Consider the following 27341-nt stretch of genomic DNA (forward strand, 5'->3'; position numbering starts at 1 on the left):
GTGAAAATCAGGTATGGGGCACATACTTGTAAAGCCAAGCACTTGGGAGGTAGATGAAGGGTCAGGGGTTCTAGGTCACCTGCAGCTACATAGCAGGTCTGAATCCAGTATGGGATACATGAGACCCTACCTCTAAAAAAGTGGGCTTGCTGCTGGGGATAGAGACCTGGGGATGAGTTGTGATCTGGGAAGCTGCATTCCTCCACCACTTATAAGAAAGACAGGTAGGAGACAGGTGACTGTTGTAAAGCCTAGGTAACAAGGGAGAGAGGGGCATCTTTATTGATGAAGCTCATACAGTCAAGACAGGGGCAGGCAGAGCATAGAGAAAAAAAACCTGCTCAGTAGATCAGAGTCCCAGAATACTGAATATCATGCTTTTGGGGGGGCACTTGATTTGCATGCTAAAGGCCCCCAGGAGGTTTGCAGTTAAGAAACTTACTGGACTTACATTGGCAGGCCCCAAATTTGTTTGGCCATGATGCTTTCAAAAGAATATTTCACAGGATGTTATAATTCCAAGGAACACAGATTGGGGTATACAGGTTATAAAAAGGAATTCTTGGCTCTAGAAGTAGAAAGCTAAAACCACAGAGAATCTCAGCCTGGAACATTTCCCAGCCTCTGTTAAGCTCCAGAGGTTTTTACAAAGTGGACTCTGGGGCTATGAGTCTAGGAACAGTTTGTTTTCGTAGTTCTCTGGTCAGTAGAGAGCGACAGGAGAAACGTGGCAGAGTGCTGCGCGGGCTACGTGGGATGTTACAAACGGCAGTGGGAACAGAAAGTGGAGGGCCCGGATGCGAAAACCTGGCCGTCCAGAGGACTGCTTGGAAGCCATGGTTTTCTTCTTTAAAAAGTATAGGACAAGGAGTTAAGTCAGTGGTAGACTTGCCTGGCATGCACAAGGCTCTAGGGTCCATCCTGACATGTTTGCCCCACAAAAGGTAGAACCTTACCCCAGAAAACCCACTGAATACAGAGGGCAAGCAGAGGCCTCCTCCTTCCCTCAGCCACGAGAGCATTAGAATTCCCAATCTTCTAACAGGGACAAGCGGACTTGACATCTCAGAGGACTTCTGGGTGCCCACTGTGGGTTGATGGAGGTAGACTGGTGTTCCAGAGCGCCACCACAAATGATGGCAAACTTGGCTTCAAACCATAGAAGCTTCCTCTCACTATTTTGCAGTCAAAAGTCTAAAACTGGGGGGCAGGGTGATGCTCCCTGCAGAGGCTCCCAGGGAGGGGCCTTCTCTCCTTCTTCCTAGTCTCTGATGGTCCATGACCATCCGTGGTGTTGTTTGGCTCCTCGACAGTACGCAAGTCCTGCTCTGTCACCACAGTCTCTTCTCCTCTAACTCCATGTCCTCTTCTCACAAGGACACCAGCCATCGGGATTAGGGTCGCCATAGATCCAACATGGCTTCATCTCAAGATCTTCATATCTGCAATAAACCTGATTCCAAGTAAGATCATACTCTGAGGTTACACCTGAAGGTGAATTGGGAGGGACAACCATTCCTGTAGTAGAGGGAGCAGTGAATCTATTGGTTCCTACAGGGATCCTGGAGTCCTTGCTCCCTACACAGGCCAACACACTTGCCAGCAGCCAAGGACAGACAGGGAAGAGTCCCCCCCAGGAGCTCAAAGGCTGGGCTTTCCACATGGCCTTGAGACACACCAGACACCATGATTGCTCCTGAAAAGCCTGTAGCCCCTCACCTTCCCAGCAGCCCGCTTATACTGTACTGCTGCATTAGAACCAGGATACCTCAACTGCAGACTGTAACGGCAGGCAGTCTCATAAGCAAGGGACAAAGTGGCATTTGTTTGGAAGACTTGGGTTGCAAAGGGTCTTTTCCTGAGGGCTCTGTTCTGTGCCTGTGGATTTCTAAGGACAGCAACAAATGGCGTGGCAATGCATCTTCAGATCCAAGCTGAGTCTACTGACTTAGTGAAGTGACCAGCTTTTCCTCCTTTGGAGAGCTGGGCAGCAAGCTCAGGCCACCCTTGGTGACTCTGAGTTGCCCCTTCATTTGGTATTCCAGTGGCATCCAGCAGATTCCACCTAGTCCAGTTCACACCCAGCAAGACTCCTGTCTAACTCACCAGGTATGGGCAGCTCCAAAGTTGCTCCAGGCTGGGAAGGAGAGTAAGCGGGAAGGGAGGAGAATGGGGATGGGTCTCGAGGCAAGTGTAAGGAGAGAATCCTCTCTGAGCTTCCTTTAGCCTACCCACTTGCAAGTAGAGGCAGCAGGCTGATGGCTTGGGAGATCACAGGTCTAACTCTGGTCATCTTTCCTCAGGATGCTCTGGCCTGTGAGGCTGAAGGAGTGACTGGGTTTGTCTACAGACGGTCAGCCTGCCAGGATTCTGAAGTAGACGAAATAGCAGAAGCTGGTTCTCGGTCTGGGAATCTCTGAAACCAGTGTTTGAATGGCTGGTGACCACTGTGGTCCCATCCAGGGGAAGAATGGCCTATGCCGCCCCTTTTAGCAGCAAGTGCCATTCTTTGCTGGTTGCATAATTGAAAACAGAGCTACTCTGCAGTAGCAGGAAAAGAATTGCGATTCCAAAGCCTTTGACCAAGGAACAGAACCGACCCTGAAGACCAATATTTTGATTTTTCAGTCGACAGGTCCTGTTTTAGTTCTCCCAAAACATCTGCTACTTGTTTAAAAGAAAAATAAGGACAGAAGGACAGAGCAAGGGCACAATGCAGTCGTTTCTGCACAGGAGAAAGCCCAAACCACAGCAGTAGACGTTGTTCCACTTTGCAAGTAAGTCCTGGGATGTCCAAAGCCTGCCACTCCAGTTTGAGAAATGCTCTGCAAACCCTTCCTTCCCACCAGCAGCACACGGCTGAGCAGCTTCCCTCCACTCAGGCCCTTTGGACTGGCCTGACTCATCTCGTCCTCTTCCTCAGCTGACTTGTGAAGAGAGCTCTGATTCTGACCCCTTAAATTTACCCTGCTTTGGAGTGAGGATAGAAACAGCTGGGGTCCATCGTTGAGAACCCCAATTCTTACATTCCAGCTTTGTCCTTTACTAGTAGGGTGACAAACCATTCCTGTTTACCAAGGACCATACTAATTTTAGGATTGAAAGCCTGGTGTCTCAGCAAGCTGCTCTGCGTGGGGCTTGAGGACAGTGTCACCCGCCTCTCTTTACTGCTCTCAGCCTTGGTTTACTTCAGTGCTGTGTGAAGGTCAGATGGTTCAGGCGGGGCAGCACATGCAGATGGAGGCTTTGCTCCTGAGAGGCTGAGGTCAGGGGTCAGCCAGACAGTGAGACACAAACTCCCTTTATTGACTCCCTTTACTCAGCCTGGTAAAGTTCCTTCCTCCCTGTCCCTCACATACTCTCCAGCTCCTTCCAGTGAGGACCCTGGATCCTTGCCACATTCCTATGAGGGGACAGGTAGAGAGCTGCTGAAGGAACTGGGCCAGCAGATTCGGGCCAGTCAGGGGTAGAGGCCACTCTGATGTCCCTGTAGACATCTGCAAGGCTATCTCAAACAGGAGTTTTGAAGATGGTCTGTGGGACTTCATGGGCAGATTCAGGACTGGCTAGATTCTTGGGAGAAATCAAATTGGATGTTATGGTTTGGATATGAAGTGTCTCCCGCAACTCAGATACAGCCACTCATTCAAAGGCAGTCTTCCTGCAGTGCTGCCACACGGGGTCTGGAACCGGCCTTCTTCCTTAGTGGCCCCCGACTTCTCTACCTACCAATATTGAAGACTGGAGAGCTGGAAACCACCCCAAGTCGCCTGGAGCCAACGTTCTATCTCGTCACTTTTACCTTCTGTTGTATTCCTCAGTGTCCCTCAAGACTGAATCAGGAACGCACTTACTTGACCCAAAGTGCACATCTCTAATTCAAAGCAACCAAGTCCTGTGGAATTTTCCTTGTATTTATTATTTTGTTGTCAGAGCCTTTCAGTTCTCAGCGATAATTTATAACAGAGACATCTCATACATTTCACCTAGTAGGAGAACACAAAGACGGAAAGTACAAAGAGGTTTGGAATGAGGGTAGTGGAATGTATCAGGAGTTGAAATCAAAGTATCAAAGACTATAGACACTGACATTAAACATGAAGACCAGGAGCCTAAAATTACAAAAATGAGCAATGCCCACACCTAGGAATCAAGTGTGTTCTCAAAGTAAGAAGACAAGTGCTTTGGTGAGCCATCTTCGCGTCCCGAATGCGCGCACACCAGCACAGGCATTCTATGCACTGCAGAATCGCTCCATCTCACAGACCTTGTTCACTACAGATTTTTTAAACATCCGTAAATTCAGTCAATGGGAAAGGCAATCCAGTCTCTTGAATTTTTAAGTTTAAAAAATTTAAAAGTATTCCCAGGAACCTTAAAGCTCTCTCAAAAAATATAAATGCTATACACTTTCCAGTGTGCCCCACATTCTGAGTTCAATGCAGGTCACAGAACTTGCTCCTAGAGACAATCTGCCCCACTGCTGGGCACCTATAGCCTTGGGAAGGTGGTGAAGCATCTCACAAGAACCCTGTCTTCCACGGCAGAGCATTGACCATGACTGTGAACACAGCCAGGTCCACTCCTCTCACACCCTGCTTCCAACATCAGACGCCCTGCACAGAACTCGTCACTCTGCTAGTTCTTCCTTGGGGGATGCAAGCTCATTCAGTAAGTCTTTGCCAGCTGCTCCAGCTTTTGAAGCAAAAAGCACCGCTCCTTGTTTAAAACCAAGGCTCCTCAGACTCCGGGCGTAGTCTGCATAGACAGCAGTGATAAGTTTCTGTAAACCTCAGTTAAGGAAAAAAAGAGCAGCAGGGCGGGGCTGACGCCACACAGGCTCCCAAGGGCAGAAGCAGCTCTGCCCAGCTTCTCGAGGGGGACCTGGTGCCTACGGTGTGACTGGGGGAGGGGCAGCATGGGACAGCACAGGAACCTCTTTGTGGTGGTACCACATGTGACCTCACTGCATTCTACAGCAGCAGAGTCTGGTCTTTCGGAATTCTCCTACCAGCACCTTCCCAGACTCTCCTGCGGCCTGTGCTCCACTGAAGACTGGAGAATGGCAGAGGACAGAAGAGCCTTGTGCACGCCCTCAGCAGCCCATGTGGACGTTTCTCAGAGGCTGGCAGTGGGGGCGGGGGGCAGATGATTTCCCGATGGAAGGGGCTCCATGTAGCTGGGCACTGGGTTTTTAGATGGCTCAGTTCTGTTGTGTTCTGACATAGGAGCTGGGCATTTGATTCTACAGTCAGTTTCACCAACAACTAGGTAGACTGCCTCGAGCAAGCTCAGGTTTTAATCTTTGAAAAATTTCTATGTATAGAACTAAATATCTGACATGTAGAAATGAGGTCAAACTGTAACTCAGCAAAGCACAATGAGGAAAAAGTAGGGTTACTATGCAAAGAATTAGGAGCTGTATCCTCAAGTTCATTCTTTTCAAAAAGAAAGTGGCCCGAGGAACGGCTAGGGGAAACAACACTGTTGGCTGCGGGTGGCCCACTGTGGCCTACCTCTGCGAAACATTGAAATGCTCTGTCCTGTTCTGTCAGAGGGTCACGGTGGGTACACTCTGGGTTTATTTTTCAGTCTACACCTTCTGGATGAGTACACAAAATTCCACGAGGTGTGATAATGTGAAAGAATACTATTTTAAAGTACCAGGGCCAGATGCCTTTCTAACTTACTTCACCTTCCTTTTAAGTTCAAACACACATTATAGAATGTGGGCCCCTTGCTGCGCAGTCCTCCCTGCCTCCCCTCCAAACCAGCCTGTAGTACGACCACTAGCTCTGACTCTTTCTCCTCCCTCCTCCCTCTCTTCTGGCTCTGATCAATCAGAATGTGGATCTTCCTCAATACAACACAGTCCCAGACCCCACACATGTCACCATCTCCCCCCTCAGCACAAACGTCCTTGAAAGGATATCTGTGTTCTCATTGACTTCAAACGCACCATACTTGAGACAGGCTTCCACAAACAGCGCAGCTCTATCGAAGTACCTCATGCTGGTCAACAGAGTAAAATGAGTTAGCCCTCAACAACTGTCAGGGGGTGGAAACACCCAAGGCTTCATTTCTGTCTGATTTTCCCTGGAAATAGAGTACCTCACAGGTCACCAACACCTCTCTAAGTCCTGGTTTATAAAGAAGAGGAGAGCACATCTCCAACTCAAGCTTCATTACGACACTAAAGAACACTGTTAAATGGTTAAAATCACTGTCATCTACAGAGCCATGGCAAGAACCATGCACCCACTGTCCAGATTTAACAATCCTCCGCCAAATTTATTTGAACTTACTGTCTCTAGTTTTCTTTTCCTTTTTCATATATTTTTTATTTATTACTTTTTATTTTATGTGTATGAGTGTATTGCCTGCATGTACGTAGTGCACCTGTGCCATGCAATACTCACGGAGGTCAGAAGAGGGCATCAGATCCCCTGGAACTGGAGTTAGGACAGTTAGCCACCATGTGGGTGCTGAGAATCGAACCCGAGTCCTCTGCGAGAGCAGCCAGGGCTCTTAAGCCATCTCTCCAGCCCCTGCCTTTAGTTTAATAAGCTAATCTCCTGTCAGAAGGGATAAGATCCCTCTTTGGGATGCTGAGAAGCCCTCCACTTTGCAATACTCTCTACCACCTCTTACTGCTCTCTGGGCTTCTCAACTACACTCTCAAAGCTGAATCCTTCCCAACTGCCTAAAGACTTCCGTTGCATTCTTAAAATAAGTGCCCTTTCATTTTGGCCAGTATATTGGTGGCAGAATACTAGTTTCTAGACCAAGTAAAGAAGTAATGTAGAGATGCCCCACCCCCTTTTGGGGTTTCTTCACAAGCCTTAATTGTACCCTTTTCCTCTCCCGTCACACCCTGCGTGCTATCTGCACCTTCAGTGCCCCAACACACGGTGAGGTGACTTCTCTAGGACAGCCTGAGCAGCCAGGGCTTGCGCCACCTACCTGTGAAGCGTCTCAGCCACGGTGACAAAGCAGCCCAGGGAGAGGAGGACCAGGAGGGCCTTGGACTTCTGGTTGACTTGTGGAGAACAAAGGTGATCGACCCACCGCTTCAGAACGTCAGCACACTCCTCAGAGTTTAACCGAACCTGAGAAAGAGGGTTTATGTCACAATCATAAATCTACATCGCTACACAATTAAAGTGAGTGTGACTCTCTGGAACAAAGGCCAGGCTCTGATTTGCTAGCACACAGCTCAGAAGCTTCTGCTTGTCATAAACTGCAGGGTAACGGCTGAGGGCATGGCAGTGCTTCTGGCTAGGCTGGATCAGACCCCAGCAGAGAGGAATCGGCTGCCCTCACTTAACTGCTCCCAATGCAAGCTCTGTTATCCAGTTATCAGCAACTTATACTCAAAGCACAGGAGGGAGGAGAGGAAGGAAACATTTGCAGAGCAGTTTGCAACCAAAGAATACTTTCAAATCATGGGTCAGAGGTTCAAGACTGAACTTTCCATCTCACCTGCTTATGTGGCCTGCTAGAACTGCCTACCTTTGCAAGCCAAGCTGCCCGATTCCACTCGCCATACGTCTGCAGGTAACGGCAGGCATCAGCAGCCTTGTCGATCAGGCAGAGCAACTGAACACCCTCTGAAAGACAGAAGATCAACCCCCTCATGTGGTCCTGCAGCGCTCCTTGGAAGTCATTAAAAAGTGAAATCACAGGGCTGGAGAGACAGTTCCGTGGTTAAGAGCAGTGGCTGCTCTTCCAGAGGACCTGGGTTTGGTTCCTAGCACCCACATGGTGGCTAACAGCTATCCAAACTCCAGTTCCAGGGGATCAGATGGCCTCTGTGCACATGGTGCACTTATGTATATGCAGGCAAAACACTCACACATACTAAAACTAAACAAATAAAAAATTTTTTAAAGTGAAATCACATTTGACTCCATTGAATCTTTCATGCACAGTTATTTAGATTACTGTTGTCAAATTCCCTTCAGATTATGTGTTTAAGATACATGTGAAACATGAATGAATTTCACATTTAGACTTAGGTTCTACCCCTAAGATACCTCATGATGTGTATACAAACAGTCCCCAAACAATAACTGGAAACATCTGTGGTTTGGATAAGGGGTAATTGACCTGGACCTAATGGAACACTGTTGCATTAAATTTTAAAACAAGATTTTAAAACAGGGCTCTATAATGTCACCACTCAGGTAACCGGAGTAGTAAGCAGAAACACACTGGAGAGTGAACGGGGAGGCACACCTTGATCCAGGGCTTTATTGTCTCATCTGCCCAAGAACACTGGACCAATGCCTATTGTTACTAGAATTCTTAGTGTCTACTTTCATGCTCACCACCCTTTATCTGGCCATGGTCATCCTACGGTCAGCTCTAATTTCCCCATTTTCCTGTAGTACACAGAAAGAGACATCCTGACAAATGCAGCCAGGGCAGACCTTACCTGAGAGTTTGCCATTGGCAATCATATTGGTTGCCACCAGCTTAATGGTGCTCTGAGAGGGGCCTGAAGAGGTGACAGTGGTGACCAGACAGGCTTTCAGGGAATCACAGTAATAGTGCTGGTTCTCCGCACTTGTTTCCAACAGCAGCTGCACAGCTCTGTCTGTCTAGTAAGAGAAAGTTTTTCTAATTAGGAGACATTTTCCTCCAACATAACCTTTGTAAATTCATAATGTGGAAGTCACAGTCTAGAGCTTGCAGATAGTAAGCTGCAGTACTCTGAGGCAAGCAGAAGCTGCTGAGGGGTAGAGCAGAACAAACAGCTGGCCCTCACCTAACATGAGGACCATGTGCTAGCTGCACGTGCTAGCCAGCCATGTCTGTGCTGTCTCAAAACGTCTGGTGGTACTACTTTAAAGCAAGTCTAGGTGTGCAAAGTGAAGAAGATGCTTCAAGTGAGGTTATGTTATAGACGTGCATGGGAGTGCGTATGTGTACAATGGTGCTTTCAACTGCTGACTCTACAAACATGACACATAAAAATCGACATACTTGACCCAAGAGCAGAAGCTGGTCTGTACATTTCCTTGTGTGATCATAAGTTGACCTTTTTACTTCCTGTAGATTAACTCTTTCCAGTTGGAATTTCTAGAGTAGGAAATTAAAAGAAATGTAAATTTAGCCTGGATTATCAAACTTTTTTTAATTTAGTTGTATTTTATATGTATGAGTTGTTTTGCCTGTGTGTATTTAAGTGCACCACCTGCAGGTAATGCCTGTGGAGGCCAGAAGAGGGCATCAGATCCTCTGGAACCAGAGTGAGATAGTTAGAGCTGCCATGTGGGTATTGGGAACCAAACCCAGGTCCTTTCCAAGAGCAGCCAGTGCTCTTAACCTATTGAGCTATAGCTCCAGCTATCAAACTTTTTAAAGAGTATTTACTATTTGTGTGTGTCTGTGTCTGTGTGTGAGTGTATGTGTATGCATATGTGAGCCTGTGGAGGCCTGAGAGGGCATTGGGTGTCCTCCTCCATCCTTCTCTGTCTACTGCTCTGAAGAAGGGTCTCTCCCTGAACCTGGGGTTCAAGTTTTCTCAGTTAGGCTGAAGAAGCCCCAGTTATCTTGTCTCCACCCTGCTCAAAGCTGGGGTTATGGGTGTGGGGGGGATGTTCAGCTTATTACACGTGTGTAGCATCCAAACTCTGGTCCTCATGATTATGTAGCAAGTGCTCTTAACTACCTATCTGTCAGCCCCTCAAATATTTTCATTACTTAAATTATACTGAACCTAATAAAGTCACTTTAAGAAACTCTACTCTGATGGGTTTGATGGTGCACGTCTACCCAGGACTTGGAGATAAGGCAGGAGAACTGAAAACTGGAGTATAGCTACAAGTTCAGGACAAACCAACTGGGGCAAGACTGTCTCAGAAAATAATTCCAAGGCCATGAGGTAGTTAACTTTACAGAAATTCAGTAATTTAATAAGGATTTCAAAAGAAAAAAACACTGACATAGACTATCATTGTATACCTGTCTGCTTGTTTATAGAAAGTGAAACTGGCACTTGAACAGAATTCACTGGGTGAAAAAATCCCGTGGTCTCACGAACTTGATCAAAGTATTCTACTGAGAGTTAACTCATGAAGTTATTTTACATATGTTGAATATAAAATGTAATTCAAGAAAACATTTTTTGTCATTTTTTGAAAATTTAAGTGAATTAAAATGAACCCAAGACAAAAATTGAAGACCAAAAATTAATACCGTTTTAATAAAAAATTTATGTCCAATAAAAACTTAGCAGTTATAAACTTCTGAAATGAATCAGACGTTTCTTATGCAAACCCTCTAGAAGACTTATTTCTAGGCTGTGGACTTTAGCTTAGTTTGAAAGATTCCCAAGTTTAAGATACTTAGAAAAACAAAAATGATCAAGGTCCTATCTGTAATGAGGCTGTATGAAGTAGAAACACCTGGAAATAGGCATTTTCACAGAGCACATCATAACAGATGTCCAGTGGGTTGTTCAACTTGTCCCGAGGAGCACCTTCCTTGATTGTCACCATGTCCTCAGGCTTGTCTTGGGACAAACTGTGCAGGTAGTGGGCTGCCACAGTCCAGAAGTGCAGCTCTGACTCGTCACCATAAAGCCTGAGGAGGGGAATGTAATGTCACAGTGCATTCTCACACATCAGGGTCCATCAGGACACTGGTGCAGCCTGGCAGGGAAGGGCACAGAGCAGTGAGCCCTCTAGCCTTGTTTCCCCACAACAAAGGGCCTGACTGCACAGAGCTCCTTCACACCCAGCAGCTCTTTGTTAGATCCATTATCTGCCAGTTTGCCAGTAGCACAGGATTTGGGTAAGAGCTTCACAGTATGAGCTTCCTCTGGTGAAACTCGGCTAGATGAGGTATGAAGGCCTGTTTATTTTCTGTAGCACAGAGGGAAATGTCTTTGTTGTAAGTGACAACTCTGCTGAACAATGGGGAAGTATAGGCTACTGCTTTTAAATGTAACTTACCAATATATTTAAATACATCTAAATACATGGCTTTAAAAAGGTGCCTGTAATGCCAGGAGTGGATGTGGTGAGGCATGCCTTTAATTCCAGCACCTGGAAGGCAGAAGTAGGTAGTTCCAGGCCAGCAGGGGCTACAGGGAGACTGTCTCAAAAAGACCAAAAAAAAAAAAAAGCTGCCTGTAGGCAAAAGCCCTGTCATTTAAAATGTAGCTCAACAGTCTGCCGATTTTCATTACTACTCTTAGAATTAGCTGTAAGTCAAATCTAAAGGAAGCTCTATCTTGATCTAAAATGCTGCAGAGTTTGGTTATAACTTTACAAAGCCTTAACAAGAGAAATGAGTAGCCCTGAAATTCTCTGACATAGAACACGTCAAACAGAATTACCTGGAAACAAGCAGGCACCTCTGCAGGAGAGTGAAATCTGGATCCAGCAAGAGTTTCTTTATGTCACTGCAGACAGGAACCCAAGCGGAGGGAGAACAGAAATTTTGAATCCAACAATTAAGCAAAAAGATATATCAATATATGTGTAGAATTTACAAAAGCAGTTACTTTGTCTTGACCCCAAAATTACACAAGTTGAAGGTCTGACAAGCCTGTCTAGGACTTGAGAAGCGGACCTATCAATCACCCTGCTACTAGGGACTCAGCTTTGCAGGCCTGCAACATTTTACCCTCATGCTTTAGAAAATGTGACCAGTTACCTAACTGCAAGCATAAGTCTATAGTTTCCCAATTAAATAAAATCCGTTAATCTTTAAATATTGAAAACAGTAAAGCAATAGTTCCAATTTTCAATTAATGAAGCATTGTAACTTGTTAAAGATTACTATTACATGTAGCAGACCACCCAGCCCTGACAGCACCCTATGTGCTCGAAGCTCCTCATCAACCCAGGCCTCATGGGGTGGAGGGAGGGTGGGGAGGGGAGCAGGGGTGTGGAAACAAAAGGCAGAACGGAGATACAGATTACAAAAACATGCTGTATTTTACCAAGAACTCCTGTGGACCCCTACTGGTCTCCTTCCTTTGCAATATGATTCCCAGTATCTATTTCTCAATGCTCTGAGCTCTAAGAAACATACCAATTCCTTAGCCAGAACTATACACTGACAGCACCTGACACAGAACTCAGTTTCAAAGAGTCACATGCCTGCGTTATCTAGCACATGGCTTCCTAAGAGTGCATGATGGAGGCAGGTGGACTACGTCACAGGATAGCTCCTGGTCCCGCCAAGAGACCAGAGCAATTCAGTAGTTGGGAACTAGTAAACACAGATACTCTGTCCCTGTAACTACTAAATTGGCCCTTCTACCAAAGAAAGATTATTTATATATATAATATATTTTATATATATATATATATATATATATATATATATATATATAAATCTATGTCAACGCACGGTCTCTCTTTGGGGCATTAATACTTATGAAAACAATTATTTCAGTTTTAAAAAGTCCAAATTAATGTGCTTTACTTTCTCATATTCTGATAAAATATAGTGTGCTTACTAAGACAACGAATTCAACTGTTCTTGAAGGAGATTCTTTATTTCTTCATTTTCTGGATAATCACTGTACAGAAAAGAGTTTGAACACATTCATTATCTCTTCATCCATACCCACTTATTTCTTTACCAGAAAAAAAGTTGTATTAATATAGAATAACCTCTTTGTAGCCTTTTGTTTAAAACTAGGCTATAGACCAAAATCGAAACAATGTGCCTGGGACTCACCAACCATCTTTAATGTCTGCCTTCACCTTACTGAGTCGAAACAAGGAATGAATAAAGAAATTTCAGGCTTCCAAAAGATGAGAAAATTTATTAGCTGGCACTAAAAACTATCAGGTTTAGAGTCCTTTTAATAAAGAATCTACAATGAACAAAGACTGAAAGATTTGCTCTGTCTGCCCTGAAAAACAGACATTCTTTTCTCTAAGTGAACAGTTCTTAGGCAATAGACGCACTGCAATAAAATGATAATAATAATAATGATGATGAAATCTGTCCCAAAATCAACCTGTGCCTCCACATGCAGTCAGTTCAGTGAATTGTAGAATTAAGTAATAACTTCCAAAAGCCTCTATGCTGATATGTAAATATAGTTCTGATGCTGCTTTTAGGAAGAATTAAGCCTGGCCCGAATCCCCCCGCCTTCTTCGTCCATCTTTTCCACTCGTCCTTTCCCTCCACCAGACTGCATGATGACCACCCGGCCCTGACAGCACTCTCCTCATCGACCCGACATCCACAAAGGCCTCACAGCAGGGAAACTGAAGGCAGAATGGACACGCTTTTAGTGTCTCTGCCTTTCCTTGGACTGGTTTTAAGCTTCATTCCTTTTATGCTCTCGAGTACAGGGCACATTAATTTTCATGGGTGTCCTTCAAACCCAAATAAATTATGCAAGAAAACAAAAATGAAATTACTTACATGTGAGCAATGTTCAAAGAATATTGCCCATTCCAAGGCTGGTGTAGTAAGAAGGCTTTCAAGGCAAGGGAAGCCCTTGGAACAAGGAGATACGGGCACCACACAGGCTCTAGACCACAAAAGAGTATACTTCATTAACAAAGTTTTAAACTACAATGACGCTTCAGCTAGAGAATACTTACAAGGCAGTCAGCAGAGGCCAATGCATAAACCTGGTACAACTGGGAGTCTATTCCACACCACAGATGTTTTCCATTCAAATCTGACTAATACATTCTTTTTCCCTTTTGTCCAGTTTCAGTGTCCTGAACGGTGTAACACTCTGCACTACCTGAATAAAAGACTCAATGTAATGACTCAACAGATGCCAATAAAGCTCACTTTTAAAAAATATTAAAAATAATTACATTTACCTGTGTTGTCTGTACCATCACATATTTACTTTTCTAAGACTGTAAGGTTAACACGGCCCACGAATCTGGAGCTTGTTGTTGAAAGGCATTCTCAGGAGTCCTTTAGGAAGCTAGCCTTTGAACAAAGGGTTAACATCCTAAATTCATGACCTCACACCCCTTACGTCCAACAACTGGCTTCGTTAAGACACTAATAAACAAGTAAGAGCTGGCTGTTTTTTTAAACACATTCCGGTAGAAAGACAGAGGATCACAAGCTCCAGTGCCCAGCAACCTTGCTCAGAAACCCTTCCCTCCTTAGGACTCCTGACCTCTGAGCCACTGCCCTGGGGCCCACTGGTTTTGACAGCTCAGCCTCATGCGCCTCCAGTCCCTTTCCTCCGTTCCCCTGAACAGATACAGCTACTACTAACTCAAATCTACCAGTGATGCTACCTTACTAAATGGACCTGCACACATTACAGCCTTTGCCATCTAACAGGAAAGACACCTAATAGTCACGCATAGCGACTGAGCACCTGAGGACCAGCCATCCAGATGAGGAGAGTGATGACCAACAACAGCCTCAAGTCCATTCAGTCACTAAATGCCTTTTAAGTATACCTGGAATATCTTGGAGCCATAGTTACTTTTCACCTGAAAGTTTTATAAAATGTAAACATGGCTCAAGTATTTCTGTTGAAAATATGTCCTTTGAATTACAGCTAGCTCAGTTTACAACAAATACGAAAAGCTGGATCTTGAAGACTCAGTACTAGAAAAGGTAAAAATATTAGTAGTAGTTATTTATACTAATTATACTTGAAATATTTTGATATACTGATGTAAATAAAATATTCAAATCCACCTCATCTCTTTTTAGCTCTTCTAAGTTTAATTCTAGAAAATTTAAACTTAAACATTATGTGGCTCATTATATTTCTATTAAGCAATGTTGCTTTAGAAAACTTGGTTCTATGCAATCTAAAGTTAAATCGTAGATAAATATTGTACACAGGCTTTTTCACCTTAAGGGGTCAGAAATGGTTCTACTCCTACATTTTTCACAACTCACTACTGATTCAATAAAATCACTTAAAATACAGTCCATATACAAAAGTTATTGGGGAGCTGCAGAGATGACTTAGCAGTTAAGAGCACTGGCTGCTCTTGCAAAGGACCCAGGTTCAATTCCCAGCACCCACATGGTGGCTAACAACCATCTATAATTCCAGTTCCAGGGGATCCGACACCATCTTCTGACCTCTGTGGGCACTGCACAACACAGGTGCACTTACATATATGTAGGCAATACACTCGTATACACACACAAATATATTTTAAAACAAACTTATTGGCTATTTCTCAAATATCCTTTTTAAAAATCTAGAGTCTAGGAGCTGGGAATACAGTACCCTGCATGCTTAGCAAGCCTAAAGCTCTGGATTCATACCTCGGCACTAGAAAAAAATGCAAATCTAGGGTCCAGTCAAGGCCTCTTTTTTCTGTATGATCCTGAGGAAACTGGTGCTCAGCAGTGACCTTGGAGTTGGGCAGGAAATTAGGATGAAGCCTGACACCAGGACACCACCATTTAAAGTGCACGGGAACTGCACTGCACTACAGTGCTGTGGAAGCTGCATCATCTGCAGTGTTATTAAGGAAGTCTCACACTCTGCCTTCCTTTCAGACGTGGCCAAAAAGATTATTCAAGGCATTTAATGTCCTGGACAAATGAAACGGCAGACAAGAAAAGTTTTCTAACTCTGTAAACAGGGGTTTTAATCTGCTTGTTGGAATGGTCTTCTAATAGAAAGAGCTATGTGTGTTTAATCCACCCTAACACATGTGTGTTCTCTGCTGTTCCCCACTTGCTATCAAGGGAAAAAATGAAAACATATCAAATATCAATGTACCAACACGTAAGTTCCTAAAACGATTTTATTCTTATCCCCATCAACAAGCCTAAAATAGAATTTAATTTCCATGAACAAAAACAAATCAATCTTTGTATAAGACTACGTCTGCCCTGTATATGCTGGTGTTAAACACACAGCCATCCTTCTCCCTAACTCCACATTACACCATCATGACTTTCACTGACTGCTATTCTCAATTTAATGTTCACCTAGTAGACTATGTGCATGATTCAATGACCTCTCCCATCACCATGTCTGCTTTTCCTGCTTTCTGGCTGAAGCTATACTACTAGAATTGACACAGGAATAGTTATTTTCTTCTTAGTATTAGTAAAAACTTAGGGGTTGGAGAGATGGCTCAAAGGCAGAGGACCCAGGTTCAGTTCCCAGAACCCACATGGCAGCTAACAACCATCTGTAACACCAGTTCAGGGGATCTGATACCTTCTTTTGACTTCTGTGGACACTGTACAATATGAGTGCATTTACACACATGCAGACCAAACTCATACATAGAAGATAAAAAAAAAGTTTAAAAAATATTAGTAAAAATTAAAAAGAAAACATGAGCTACACAGTGGCTACAGACCAGATGTTTAAATACTACATTAAACACAGGCTGCTAAGATGGATTCCTTTTCTGCAACCATCTTAATTTAAGAACGTTATTGTGGTAGTGGAACTTTCAGATTCAAATGTTAGATCAAAGGTAAAAGAAAAGTTCTTCAAACATTTAGATTGTATTTCCCCACTTCTTAACCTAGAGCTAGCAACTAAATATTTTTTTTTTGAAATCGCCTTTGCTATTCCTTCAATTTCCTTGGTAACTTGAGGTTTAAAGCGTGTATTTCTGTTTGTTCTCCTTGGGGAGAAGGTCCTGACAGCTATGCAGAGCTGGAAAATTACTTAAGGACTGGGATCATAATATGAGCGTTCTACTGATGACAGTCACAGATTAATCACATGCTGGTGCCACAACAGAGTAGGTAGAGGCAGGCAGGTGACACGAGCCAAAGCGCAGCAGGTGAAGTCGCAGGCAGCCCGGCCAGCATGCACAGGAAGCTGCTGCTGACTAGCTTGAGCACTCAGAGCACCGACTTTCTTGGTAAACGAGAGTGGAATGAAGCAGCAATAGCTTCCTGTGAAGTGGCAGAGACCCGAGCAAACACATAAGCGAGGGCAGGTCTGCACAGCCTCTCTGTCTGTCTCTCAAATGCCAACTATTAAATGACTGCAGAAGCACAGGAGTCCAGGCTGAATGAGCAGGTAACTGAGCCTCGGCTTTTCCACAAGGCAGAGAGCCAGGCATGCCGAGAGAGCCCTCCTCTCCTCCAGCTGGGACCAGAATCATTATCCCCTCTCCAGGTGCATTCCAACGAACTCCAAAACACCACACAAAAGCTGCCTTTAAAACTGCTGGACAGATACACTTGCAACCTTCCTATTCTTTCTTAAAATACAATCATGTATGGAGTTATTTTACTACTATAATTCTCATTTTAGGAAAAAAAAACCTTCAAAGCAAAGTGCAAGATGCTGCAATCGCCCGATTTGCGCTTTGAGTGGTCACATAACAAGTGACAGATAGACACTGAAGTTCATGATACTCAGAGCCACTTTCCAAAGTGACTTCCAAAGGTACAGGGTTGCAGAAGATAGAAAGCTCTCTGTTGAATAGTTCCTAGATTCATGTCATTGGTGCTGAGTAAGCTGCATTGGTGAAGCCAGTGTCCTCTGACTCATTAACAAACAGGCCCTCAGGAGAAGCACCTACACGAAACCACCTGAGCTGGGAACGCCCAGCGCCTGCACATACATGAATGCAGCATCTCAGTGACTAACACTGAGTTCCCAGGTCACCGACATCCTTTACTTGGATCTTGGAAAATGAGACTGGAACAAAGCGGCAAGTAGCTTTCTCTCCAGAAGGCTGCAGCATCATTTCAAGAGCGACCCTTACCCGTTAACTCCTGTTCATCCATTCTAAAACAGGTAGACTTCATCGACATCTCTAGGACTCTGACGCACCCATCATCAGATGCCAAGATCACCTTGTCTGATGTGCACCAGTCTACATCCACGATCCGGAAGGTCACGTTTCTTCCACTTCTTACACTGCTGACCATCTGAACCTGTAGGAATGAGGTGACAGAAGAGCGGTGTTTATCTGGGCTAAAGACAGGCAGGCGGGGCTGGAGAGCCACATGCTCAGCAGTTAAGAGCACTGGTTGCTCTTGCAGAGGACCCAGGTTTGAATCCCAGCGCCCACATGCTGGCTAACAACCAACCAGAACTCCAGTTCTAGATCTGATGCCTTCTTCTAACCTCTGAGGGCACTGAATGACACAGGTGCACTTACATACATGCAGGCAATACACTCATATACATAAAATAAAAATAAATAAATCCCCCAAAGAGAAAGACAGGGTCTGTGACAAAGGCCAGAGTACACTTAGAAACGAACAGGCTCAGCAGCCCCTCTTTCACATGCAGACTGCAGTTCACAGCCTCAGTCAGTCAGTCAATCTCTTGAACTATCATTTAGAACACAAATACTGTGAAAGCAAAACTTTAAAATGAATAAAAGCTTTCTTATTAACAGCTGACACAGGAATTGCAGTTTTCATTTCCAGAAAACAAGGGGAAGATACACTCAGCTCTCGCAGCTGCAGCATCGTTTGCTCCGTGCTGGGCTGTGGAGCTGGGCCTACCTCTTTGGTATCCCACACTTCAGCGCCATCATTATACATTGCTATTAGCTTTTGGTTTCCTTTGCCAGGAGCAAAACGAATCTTCCTCACCCAGCTTCGATGTGTAGGTATTCCTCTGAGGACAAACAAAGAACCAACATGATGTGGAACACTCTCTGGCCAGCGAACACTGTTTCTGGTGCAATGATGGGAGGCTCACTCTGGGGTGGGAGTCACATCTGACAGAAGGGCTGCTAACATCTGACTAACATCCCAGGACTTCTGCACGGCCACCTGCAGATAAGGGTCCACTGTGTCTGATCAGGGCCAGGCTCAAGGCCCCTCCTCCCAAGTTTAGGTGACAAAGAATACAAGGCTCCAACCTATACCCATGTTTATTGGTCCTGTTCACAAGTCCTAATTTTCCATTTGAACCAAGATTTCATTTGTGGCTTATACCTGGATACTCTGCCTTTCAAATCCCAAAAGTTTAAATTTCCATCCACATCTCCGAGCACTAAAGTGTCCCCTTTCCAAGCGATGCAGGTAATACTACCCATACTCCCCTAGAAACAAAAGCAACAAAACCACACATAAATTTCTCTACTGATTAGCCATTAGAATACAGAAATAGTTTTATGTAACCATTACAATGAAATAATAAAGATATTTTAATAAAGCTTAATTTTAGAAGATTTTACTATGAATGTGACCAAATCCTAAAACAAGACTTCAGACACTAAGAGACAGTGTATCAATCTCAACTAAGGTGATGAAACAGAGCATTTCAATTTGATAGACATTAAGTTATCTAAGCTAGACTTATAGAGAAGGGATGTCTTTTAGGAAGAAATACCTTGGGAAAAAAGGAATTACAGGAAAGACAAAGTCCAGAGATCTAAGTCTTATCTGACTGCAGAAGGAGAAATATCCATTTCAAGGGAAACCAAATTATTCTAGTAACTAATGGCATAGTAATTTTCCTATTTAAAAAAAGATGCAGTTCTTTACTAATAGCTTCTAGAACCTTCTGGAATAATGAAGATGAAAAGAGGAGGCAGAGGCTAATGGACCTTTGTGAGTTTGAGACCAGCCTGGTCTACATAGCAAGTTCCAGGCTAACCAGGATAGCTAGTAAGATCCTGTCTAGGAAAAAAAGGTATTTGCTCAGTTTGAATTCACAGGAAGCTCTGCAAAAGTTACTTGTGGAAATGCAACTGTGAGACAGAAACACTATCACACAACCTTTCTGGGCCTTGGGTTCACTGTTGGTAGTCAGGTCAGCTCATGAAACTTGTAGAGGTGCTTGTAGTAAATAATAAGTTCAAGGCTGAAAGCAGTGTCAACTGCAAACACGCAACACATGTTAGCTAGTAAATAATATTACTGCCCATTACTTCTCTCTCTATTAAAAGAAATCTTGTGTTTGCATTTATAGCACAATAAAAATTCACGTGACATCTATGGTGAGAAACAGGGAAGTGTCAATGTGCAACAAACTGACCATTTTTGCCTCCCCCAAATATTATGTAAGTCCTGCTGACATCCCAGAAAAAGAAAAACAATTAAAAATCAATGTTATGGGGCTGGAGAGATGGCTCAGCGGTTAAGAACACTGGTTGATCTTGCAGAAGACCCGGTTCAAATTCCAGCACCCACATGGCCACTAACAGCTGTCCGTAACTCCAGTTCTGGGGGACCCAACAGCCTCTTCTGACCTCTGTGGGCATTGCACAACATGGGTGCACTTACCTACATGCAGGCAGTACACACACATAAAATAAAAATAATAAATAAAATAATAAAAGTCAATATTACAGTAAGTCTGGGTACATGAATGTCTGTGAACTCTCAGGAGCACTCACAGATTCTAGCTCTTTTTCTCCACAATGTTAATGAAACCTTTAATGAGTTTACTTCTCAGTCTTGAATACTTTCACATTTTAAATCTTATTTTTCAACTTCAAAAAATTAAAACATTACAAGTTAAATTAGCCTACAAAATCAGTGTTTCCGTGTAAGAACTCCATGATGTTGTACTAATTCAACTGTACAGACCATCTATACCTTTTCTCCTGAGAGTGTGAATGGGTTCGCAAGCCATGTGGAGATGCTTCCAGATAATGTGTTGTGCACATTGCCAGCGGCTCCAAACAATCTCTAAGAACCAAAGCTCAGAGCAGCCTATCTCCTGCCACTATGCTGCCCACATGTGAGACAGGGTGTTTGTGTCAAAGGGAGAAAAGGCAACATAAGGCAGATCGCTGTCTCATTTTCCTCCCTTTCAAGACAAGGGTGGCCACTATAGATTTCTATGCACATGTGACTGAAAATGTGCCCGGCTTTCTCCTTCCACCTATCAGTCCACCTAGTTTGGGGGCTGAAATCCAAAGTGAAAGTTCCAACTTAAAACAAATGCTTAAAACTTCACATTTTAAAGAAGCGCAAGTTAAATAGTGGATTTAACCAAACAAACCCTCTGCCATTCACCAGAAAAATGCCAACTTCAGAAAGTAAAAATAATAAAACAAAATCAATTTTTAGCATATACAGACACCAACGCCCTTTCTCTAATTGGAATCTGCTGAAACGCGGATCAGTTTCACCAGAGACTGCCTGCTCACCAAGAGGGCCATTCCTTCAGAGACATACACATCCATTAGCAAATAAAAGAATTTGGCAGAGTAAGAGACTTGCTACATCCCAACTTCGAGTCTCCATAAAGAGAGATGAAGCTTTACGAGCTGTAAGGTGCTGTTAACATCCTGGAAAGGCATTTATTTAGAAGAACGTTCATGGCAAGATGGCCCAGTGGGTGAAGGTGCTTGTCACCATGCCTGACAACCTGAGTTCAATTCCTGAGACCCATATGGTGGAAAAAGACAATTGGCTCCTGCAAGTTGTTCTCTGACCCCCAATGCATGCCCTGTGGAGCAAACAAACATATGTGCTCTCTCACTCACATATAAATAATAATGTAATAAAAAAAAGAACATTCAAGTCCAAAAATCAAAACTTTTTCTGTGAGCGGGTCTTAGAGGCCTTACTGGTATCAAAAGTCACTGGCTTCTTCCTACACTCTACTTTCAAGCATAAAGTAATTGGAAAGTAAAGAGACTGAACTACTTGCTGACTGCTCTGGAAGAGCTTATGGTATCTTCTCTAGGTTCTAAAAGAGCTCTGCAGAGGAAGCAGACTGGGGGCTTCCCATGACAGCTACGCTAGTTGTGTCCAAAGTCTACCAACAACTTTCCTCTACACATTTACAGTTTTCTTTCCTACTAGGATGACCAAACACCAAATTTCTACATTTATGTCCATTGTTTTAAAATCTTAAAAATATTAGACAATATTAGAGGTAGTTAAAAAGAGACACTACTCTCAGATATGACTTATTCTGTAAAATGGTAAAAATAATACTACAATGTGGAAAGACTTACATAGCTTTGATTTTAGGCTGAAGGTTTAGGTGCATGCTCTCTATTCTTCGATTATTAATAGAAGAGACATAGGCAGCTGCGAAGGGCCCCATGCCTTCACAGTCCTCCGGAGTTATCCCCACAATGAGCAGGACTGAGCCAACAGCAGAGGACTCTCACAAACTAGGCCATACAACCTTGCTGGCTTGGATCACTCACTCAGGGGAAGCCAGCTGTCATGACATGAGGAGATTCAAGATGCTCTGTGGAGAGGTCCCCATGAGAGGAACTAAGGTCTCAATAGCCACCTTTACTTTTCAAGACCATGTGAATGCACCACCTTGGAATGGATCCCCTGTCCATTCAACTTCGAATGCCTAGAGCCCCAGCCAGTGCTTTGGCTACAACCCCATGCAACCCTGAGCCACTACAAGATATGGAAGCTGGCTTTCTACTAAAACATCTTACTGAGATGGTGATTTAAAACAACTATCATATTTTTTTTTAAATCCCCTTAATGTCTTCATTTAATTATAATCTATACTGGTTAACATTTTCTTAATCCATTTAATAAAAGCAACTTGTTTTACATGCTGATACCAATTATTAACTATAATTGATTCCACAAGGCCAAACAAAAGATACCTACAAATCAGTAAGTATTAATACTACATTTACAATCTGATTATAATTATCCAAAAATAACATCAGACTGTAAATCTAGTCTTTCATGGAAATCCATGAAATGGGAAGAGGGCCATTACTGACATGGGCACAGCTGAGCTCCAAACACTGCTTGGTCACAAACCAAGCCAGGGAACCTTGGAGAGTTAGTTACCCTCCTCAGCCTCATTACTAGCAAACAGGAGGTAATTCCTTGTGGCTATCACAGTCATAAAAATGAGCAGCACATGGCAAATCTATGATCACAACAGTTGCTGTTACTTTCCAGCAGTGTGGACAAAGTTCAGTCAGTGATGTCTTGGTAAAGAGTAAAATTTACTTAAAATTAGGCTTTTCTGAAGACGCTTTCCTTAATTTTGACTTTACTGGCTATGGATGGACAAAGTCCTTGATAAGAACCCTTGATGGAGATTTAATTCAGGGGTATACTCACATCTGGTGGAATCCGAGCACTATCTTTCACAGAGTTTCCTTCAACTGTGAGATGATAAACTTGGCCATCACTGTCAGTAAACACGAAATGTTCCCGAGCAGAGATATTCTGACTGAGTTCAGACTTACTTTCTGCCTCTTGTAACAAGCTTTAGGACAGAGGAAAAGGTTTTTGTTTTCCCTAGAGTGACAACCATAATTAACACAACACAGATGCATTTATAAGAGGCCCAAAATCATCAAAAACAAAAAAGCCAAAACAACCCTGGAACTTAATAATGGAAAATTTTAAAGTAGCTCCTAAATAGTTAAACCAGTGCAGGAGAAACCTGTGATATCAACTTGGCACAAGCTATTTTTGATGCAAAACTTTGATGCAGGTTTAACACTTCATCTTTCGCTGTCTCTGAAGCTTTTTACTTATAAGATGGCGAGGATGGGGACAGCCCAGAAACTCCGGATTCCCAATACGTTTTCTTTGGTACTAGATCTATCTCTATGTTTATGTGATGTTCATTTGTGTTTTTGAAGGCTCTGGGACAGAAAGAATGACCATGCTCATGCTCATCTAAGGATGCTGATGGAGGACATTCCCGCATGCTACTGACACCATTAAGCAATAGCACAAAGCTTAGCTTCATAGTGCCTGGGTACGCACGGCATGCACTGAACTACAAAACCAAGAACGTTCAGAGTACAGGGTGGCCCACTGCCACAGTGTCCCCAGATATATATGCCAGTCTCTCAGCCAGGACAAGGACAGTACCAATGACCCTAGCAGGAAACAGCAAATTACCTGATCACGGATGACTCTACAATACTCAGTTCTGTGTCAGAGACAACAGTCTGGCGGGCCATGGCCTCTCGGGTAGCAAGCTGTTTCTTCCTCAGGCTCTTCAAGTTGTGAGATGGCGACCACTCCTGCACAGCAAAGACAGAAAACCTAGAAGTGCCAGGTTCCCATCTGTCAACATACGCTTCCAGATCAGCGGGGCATGTTCACCACTGCCCTGTACTGGTTATCACTATGGCACGTGAACTGTTCTTGCCTAAGGAAAAAAAGTTTAATGCAAGCTTCGAGATTCCACACTTCCCTTTCTGTGAAATGAAAATAACATACAGCTACAGGATTTCCCATTCCTGGCTTCCTCGCCTGCCCCTACCTGCAAGGGATATGAGAACTGTGCTCGTCCAATCAAGACCTTCTACCAGGCTTAGGTTCCTGCAAAACCGCTCCTTTTACACATTTATTCTTAGACTTGTACCTAATCCGAAGAGCTTAATTCAATAGCCTCTCATGTAAAACTTGACATGTTTCACATGCACATGTTTCTAAGGTGAGACAGAATCTGGCTGTGCAGCTTGGGCTGTGAAGCGTGTGCCCCTTCTGCTGCTGCTGCTGCTGGGATCACAGGTGCACCATGCTCAGCTCTCACCTGCATGATTTTCTACTTTACATAAACTGTGCTGTCTTATATATCTTCTGTTTCTTAATCTTTTTATTTTTTTCCATTAAAGTGGGAGACTTTTTGTCTAGAGGGACAAAGGGTGACTGGGAAGGTGGGAAGGTTGGGAAAGGGGAGAGGAAGGCATGGGCATGAAGACTATGCTTCATCTACACAACAGACTTATAGAAAAGCATAAAAAATAAAAAGGTGAGGCAGTCTTCTCAACACTGTCTTCTAAGCGGTCTGCCTGCTTCCTTTATTTGCACATTGCTGTGCTGTATATTAAGCCCCTAAATATTTGTGGGTCTGATTATAAATATTTTCTGATGTTTGTCCGTTTTCTGTTCTTATGTCAACATGCTGTTAGTTTTTACCACAGTTTATTAGTACATCAGGTATCATAGGACCCAAACCCACTGTATTCCTTTTATTCAAGGATGACTCGGCCATTTAGGGCCTGCCTTCTTTCATAAACATGTTTACCATGTTCTTCAAAATTCCCAAATGTGTTAACACACATATCTAACAAGAAAATACATGGCAATAGCATAACTTGAGATACAGAGACGTCCCTATGACACACCTATACCGAGTAAACAATGCTTCAGCTGTGACTTACCAAAGCAGTTATTGCAGGAAAGCTTTTGGACATTTCTCTAAGAAGGGTACAAGTTCTAACATCCCACAACTCCAGAGGTTTATCTTTGAAAACAACTGCCAAATACTGTCTGCAATAAATGAAAACAACAACCAAATTATCAAAAGAAAAATGTCACCTTGAATTAGTAGAATTAATACGTGTAGCAAATAAAAACCTCAGGCAGTACTTTCTAAGCACAGGCAATTAAGCTAACTCTCCGCCCTTTGACTAACAGTCACAGAAGACAGAACTGAGATGATCTGGAAGGGCATGTTCGGCCTCAGCTAAGGCAAGGAGTCCAGCTCAGAAGGAAGAGTGGTCTATGCTCAAATCCTGGTGCCACAGCTTACCCTGACCCCCTTCCTCCAGGCTCAGCTTCTTACATCTGACATAGGAATACCTCTGTGAACTGGCAGGTTATGGTGAAAATCAAATGAAAAGCAGGCCAGGGTGGCTTCGGTCACCTCACACAGCAGGTGAGCAGCGAATGCAACCTTACATGGGATGCATGGAATGAGTCAGTGCATTGACTGGACAGACTACACTGTGCCTGATGCCTCAGTGGCCACTGTGAGGAACCACACACTACCCTGAGATGATAGCTAACACAGGGACACATGAGAGCAGGACAGTGCCTGAACAAGAGGGTCCTGCCGGTCATGGGAATGCAGACAAGCCCAGAGCTCCATCTGGAGTTTCATGCTACCTTTAAAATGCTGTTTAAAAGACCTGTCTCACAAAATGCTATATGGATTAAAAATATTAGAACAGTACCCATGAAGGACTTTCATAAACCGCAGTAGAGTACATATTACACCATTTATTATATTTAGTATAAAGACATGCACATCAATAATTAGTATAAGACAGCATGTGGTAAATGCTGCAAAGATCCACTATGAAGAAGACTGATCTTGGCAACAGGAAAATGGCATTCCAGACAGTGACAAATGTGACAAGTGACAAACAACAGATACTGGAGAACATTTTATCTTGAATATAGAGTATGTGGGAACAGTCATGAAAAAGACTGAAATGGGGATTTTGGATCCAAATCACCAATGCCAAGTTCAGTGGTGCCAGGGTTATTCCACAGACCACAGCAAACTGCACTGAAGGGTCTGAAGTGGGAGGTGCCACTGGCTGTTAGGTGTATGAATTCAGACTAGATGTAAGAAGTGAGGCTAAAAACAAGACTGCAGTCCCCAGAGTGAACCATTGTTTTTAGCCCTTCAGTCTCAGGACTCTTTTGTACTCTTAAAACTTGAGAACCTTCAGAGCGCTTCTGTTTATGAATGTCATCGCAAATGACATTTCACATATCAGAGCTTAAAAATAGCAAGTTTAAAATCTTATCAATTGCTTCTAAATAAAAAACTGAAAATACAGAAAACTAGCAAGAATCTAGATTTAAACACAGTCACGGTGATACTTACATTAAATATAAATCAGAGACATTGAGATAATCAAATTAAACAGAAAAGCCCCATTTAAGTGGTTATTACGTTAAAACTGGGGTGGTGTGTATGACATCATAGTGAGTTCGGAGAGAAATAGTACCCCTGACTTGGCCATAATGAGAGAGGTAACGGGGACAAAGGCTTTGGATGCAGTTACAGTAGAAACATGAGAAAGCATGTAATTTGATAACACGAACTGTCAACTCCATTCAAACAGGAAAAGAACATTTGGGGAAGGAGAAAGTTCCAATGACAATGACCAGGCAATTCCAAAGGGTTTTTAAAAGGAGGAGATGATGGTAGGAGGGGCTGAATTGTTAGAATGTAAGTAAAATGCTGGCAGAGCTCAATAAACCTTACGCTGATCATAAATAAACAAATGTACAATAAGCTCCACTTGCCTGATGTCAAGAAGAATGAAGAGAGGGTGGGTTGTATCCGTAAGGGAGGAAAAGTATACATACTAATCAAAAGAACACAGGACTGCTAGCCCAACGCCAGCCTATCCGGGCGTACTTCCTAACAATACCAAAGAGAAAGAGGCTCTTTCCCAGTAACACATAAATTAGCTAACCAAGACAACAGAGTGATCAAAAACGTGTACCTAAGTACAGAGTGCCAAAGTCTCTAAGTTCTTCCAAAGAAAATGAAACCAATCTAGTGTGGAGGTCACCATTCTCCTCTCCATTAACACACAGAATACGTGTGACAGAAAACAGCAAGGTACAGCAGACCTGTAATACCACCAGCCAACCAGAACTGACTTCACACAACACCATAACTAATAGCTCAAGTGCACAAGGGACAGGCACCGAGACAGACCATTTCCCGGGCCTCATGACAAATCATATTAAAT

General features: G+C 43.5%; 1 protein-coding gene across 2 annotated transcripts in view; it reads right to left on the minus strand.

Moving 5' to 3' along the window:
• Positions 1-3898: 3898 nt before the first annotated feature.
• The window catches only part of Wdr11 (WD repeat domain 11), a 51256-nt gene continuing 27813 nt past the window's right edge, over positions 3899-27341 (minus strand). For both annotated transcript variants that reach the window (XM_029560736.1, XM_008827292.3), the window contains exons 14-29: positions 25005-25113; positions 23734-23858; positions 22939-23086; positions 18862-18968; positions 18424-18538; positions 17673-17844; positions 13402-13510; positions 12479-12541; positions 11348-11413; positions 10413-10590; positions 8989-9084; positions 8438-8603; positions 7513-7610; positions 6964-7109; positions 5933-6012; positions 3899-4785 (exon numbers count right to left, since the gene is read on the minus strand). In XM_029560736.1, the coding sequence (XP_029416596.1) occupies positions 4631-4785; positions 5933-6012; positions 6964-7109; positions 7513-7610; positions 8438-8603; positions 8989-9084; positions 10413-10590; positions 11348-11413; positions 12479-12541; positions 13402-13510; positions 17673-17844; positions 18424-18538; positions 18862-18968; positions 22939-23086; positions 23734-23858; positions 25005-25113 (1933 nt within the window). In that variant the 3' untranslated portion in view covers positions 3899-4630. The remainder of the gene's footprint in view (positions 4786-5932; positions 6013-6963; positions 7110-7512; positions 7611-8437; positions 8604-8988; positions 9085-10412; positions 10591-11347; positions 11414-12478; positions 12542-13401; positions 13511-17672; positions 17845-18423; positions 18539-18861; positions 18969-22938; positions 23087-23733; positions 23859-25004; positions 25114-27341) is intronic.

Source organism: Nannospalax galili, unplaced genomic scaffold (genome assembly GCF_000622305.1).
Source record: "Nannospalax galili isolate Female #2095 unplaced genomic scaffold, S.galili_v1.0 scaffold31, whole genome shotgun sequence".
NCBI classification, from domain to species: domain Eukaryota; kingdom Metazoa; phylum Chordata; class Mammalia; order Rodentia; family Spalacidae; genus Nannospalax; species Nannospalax galili.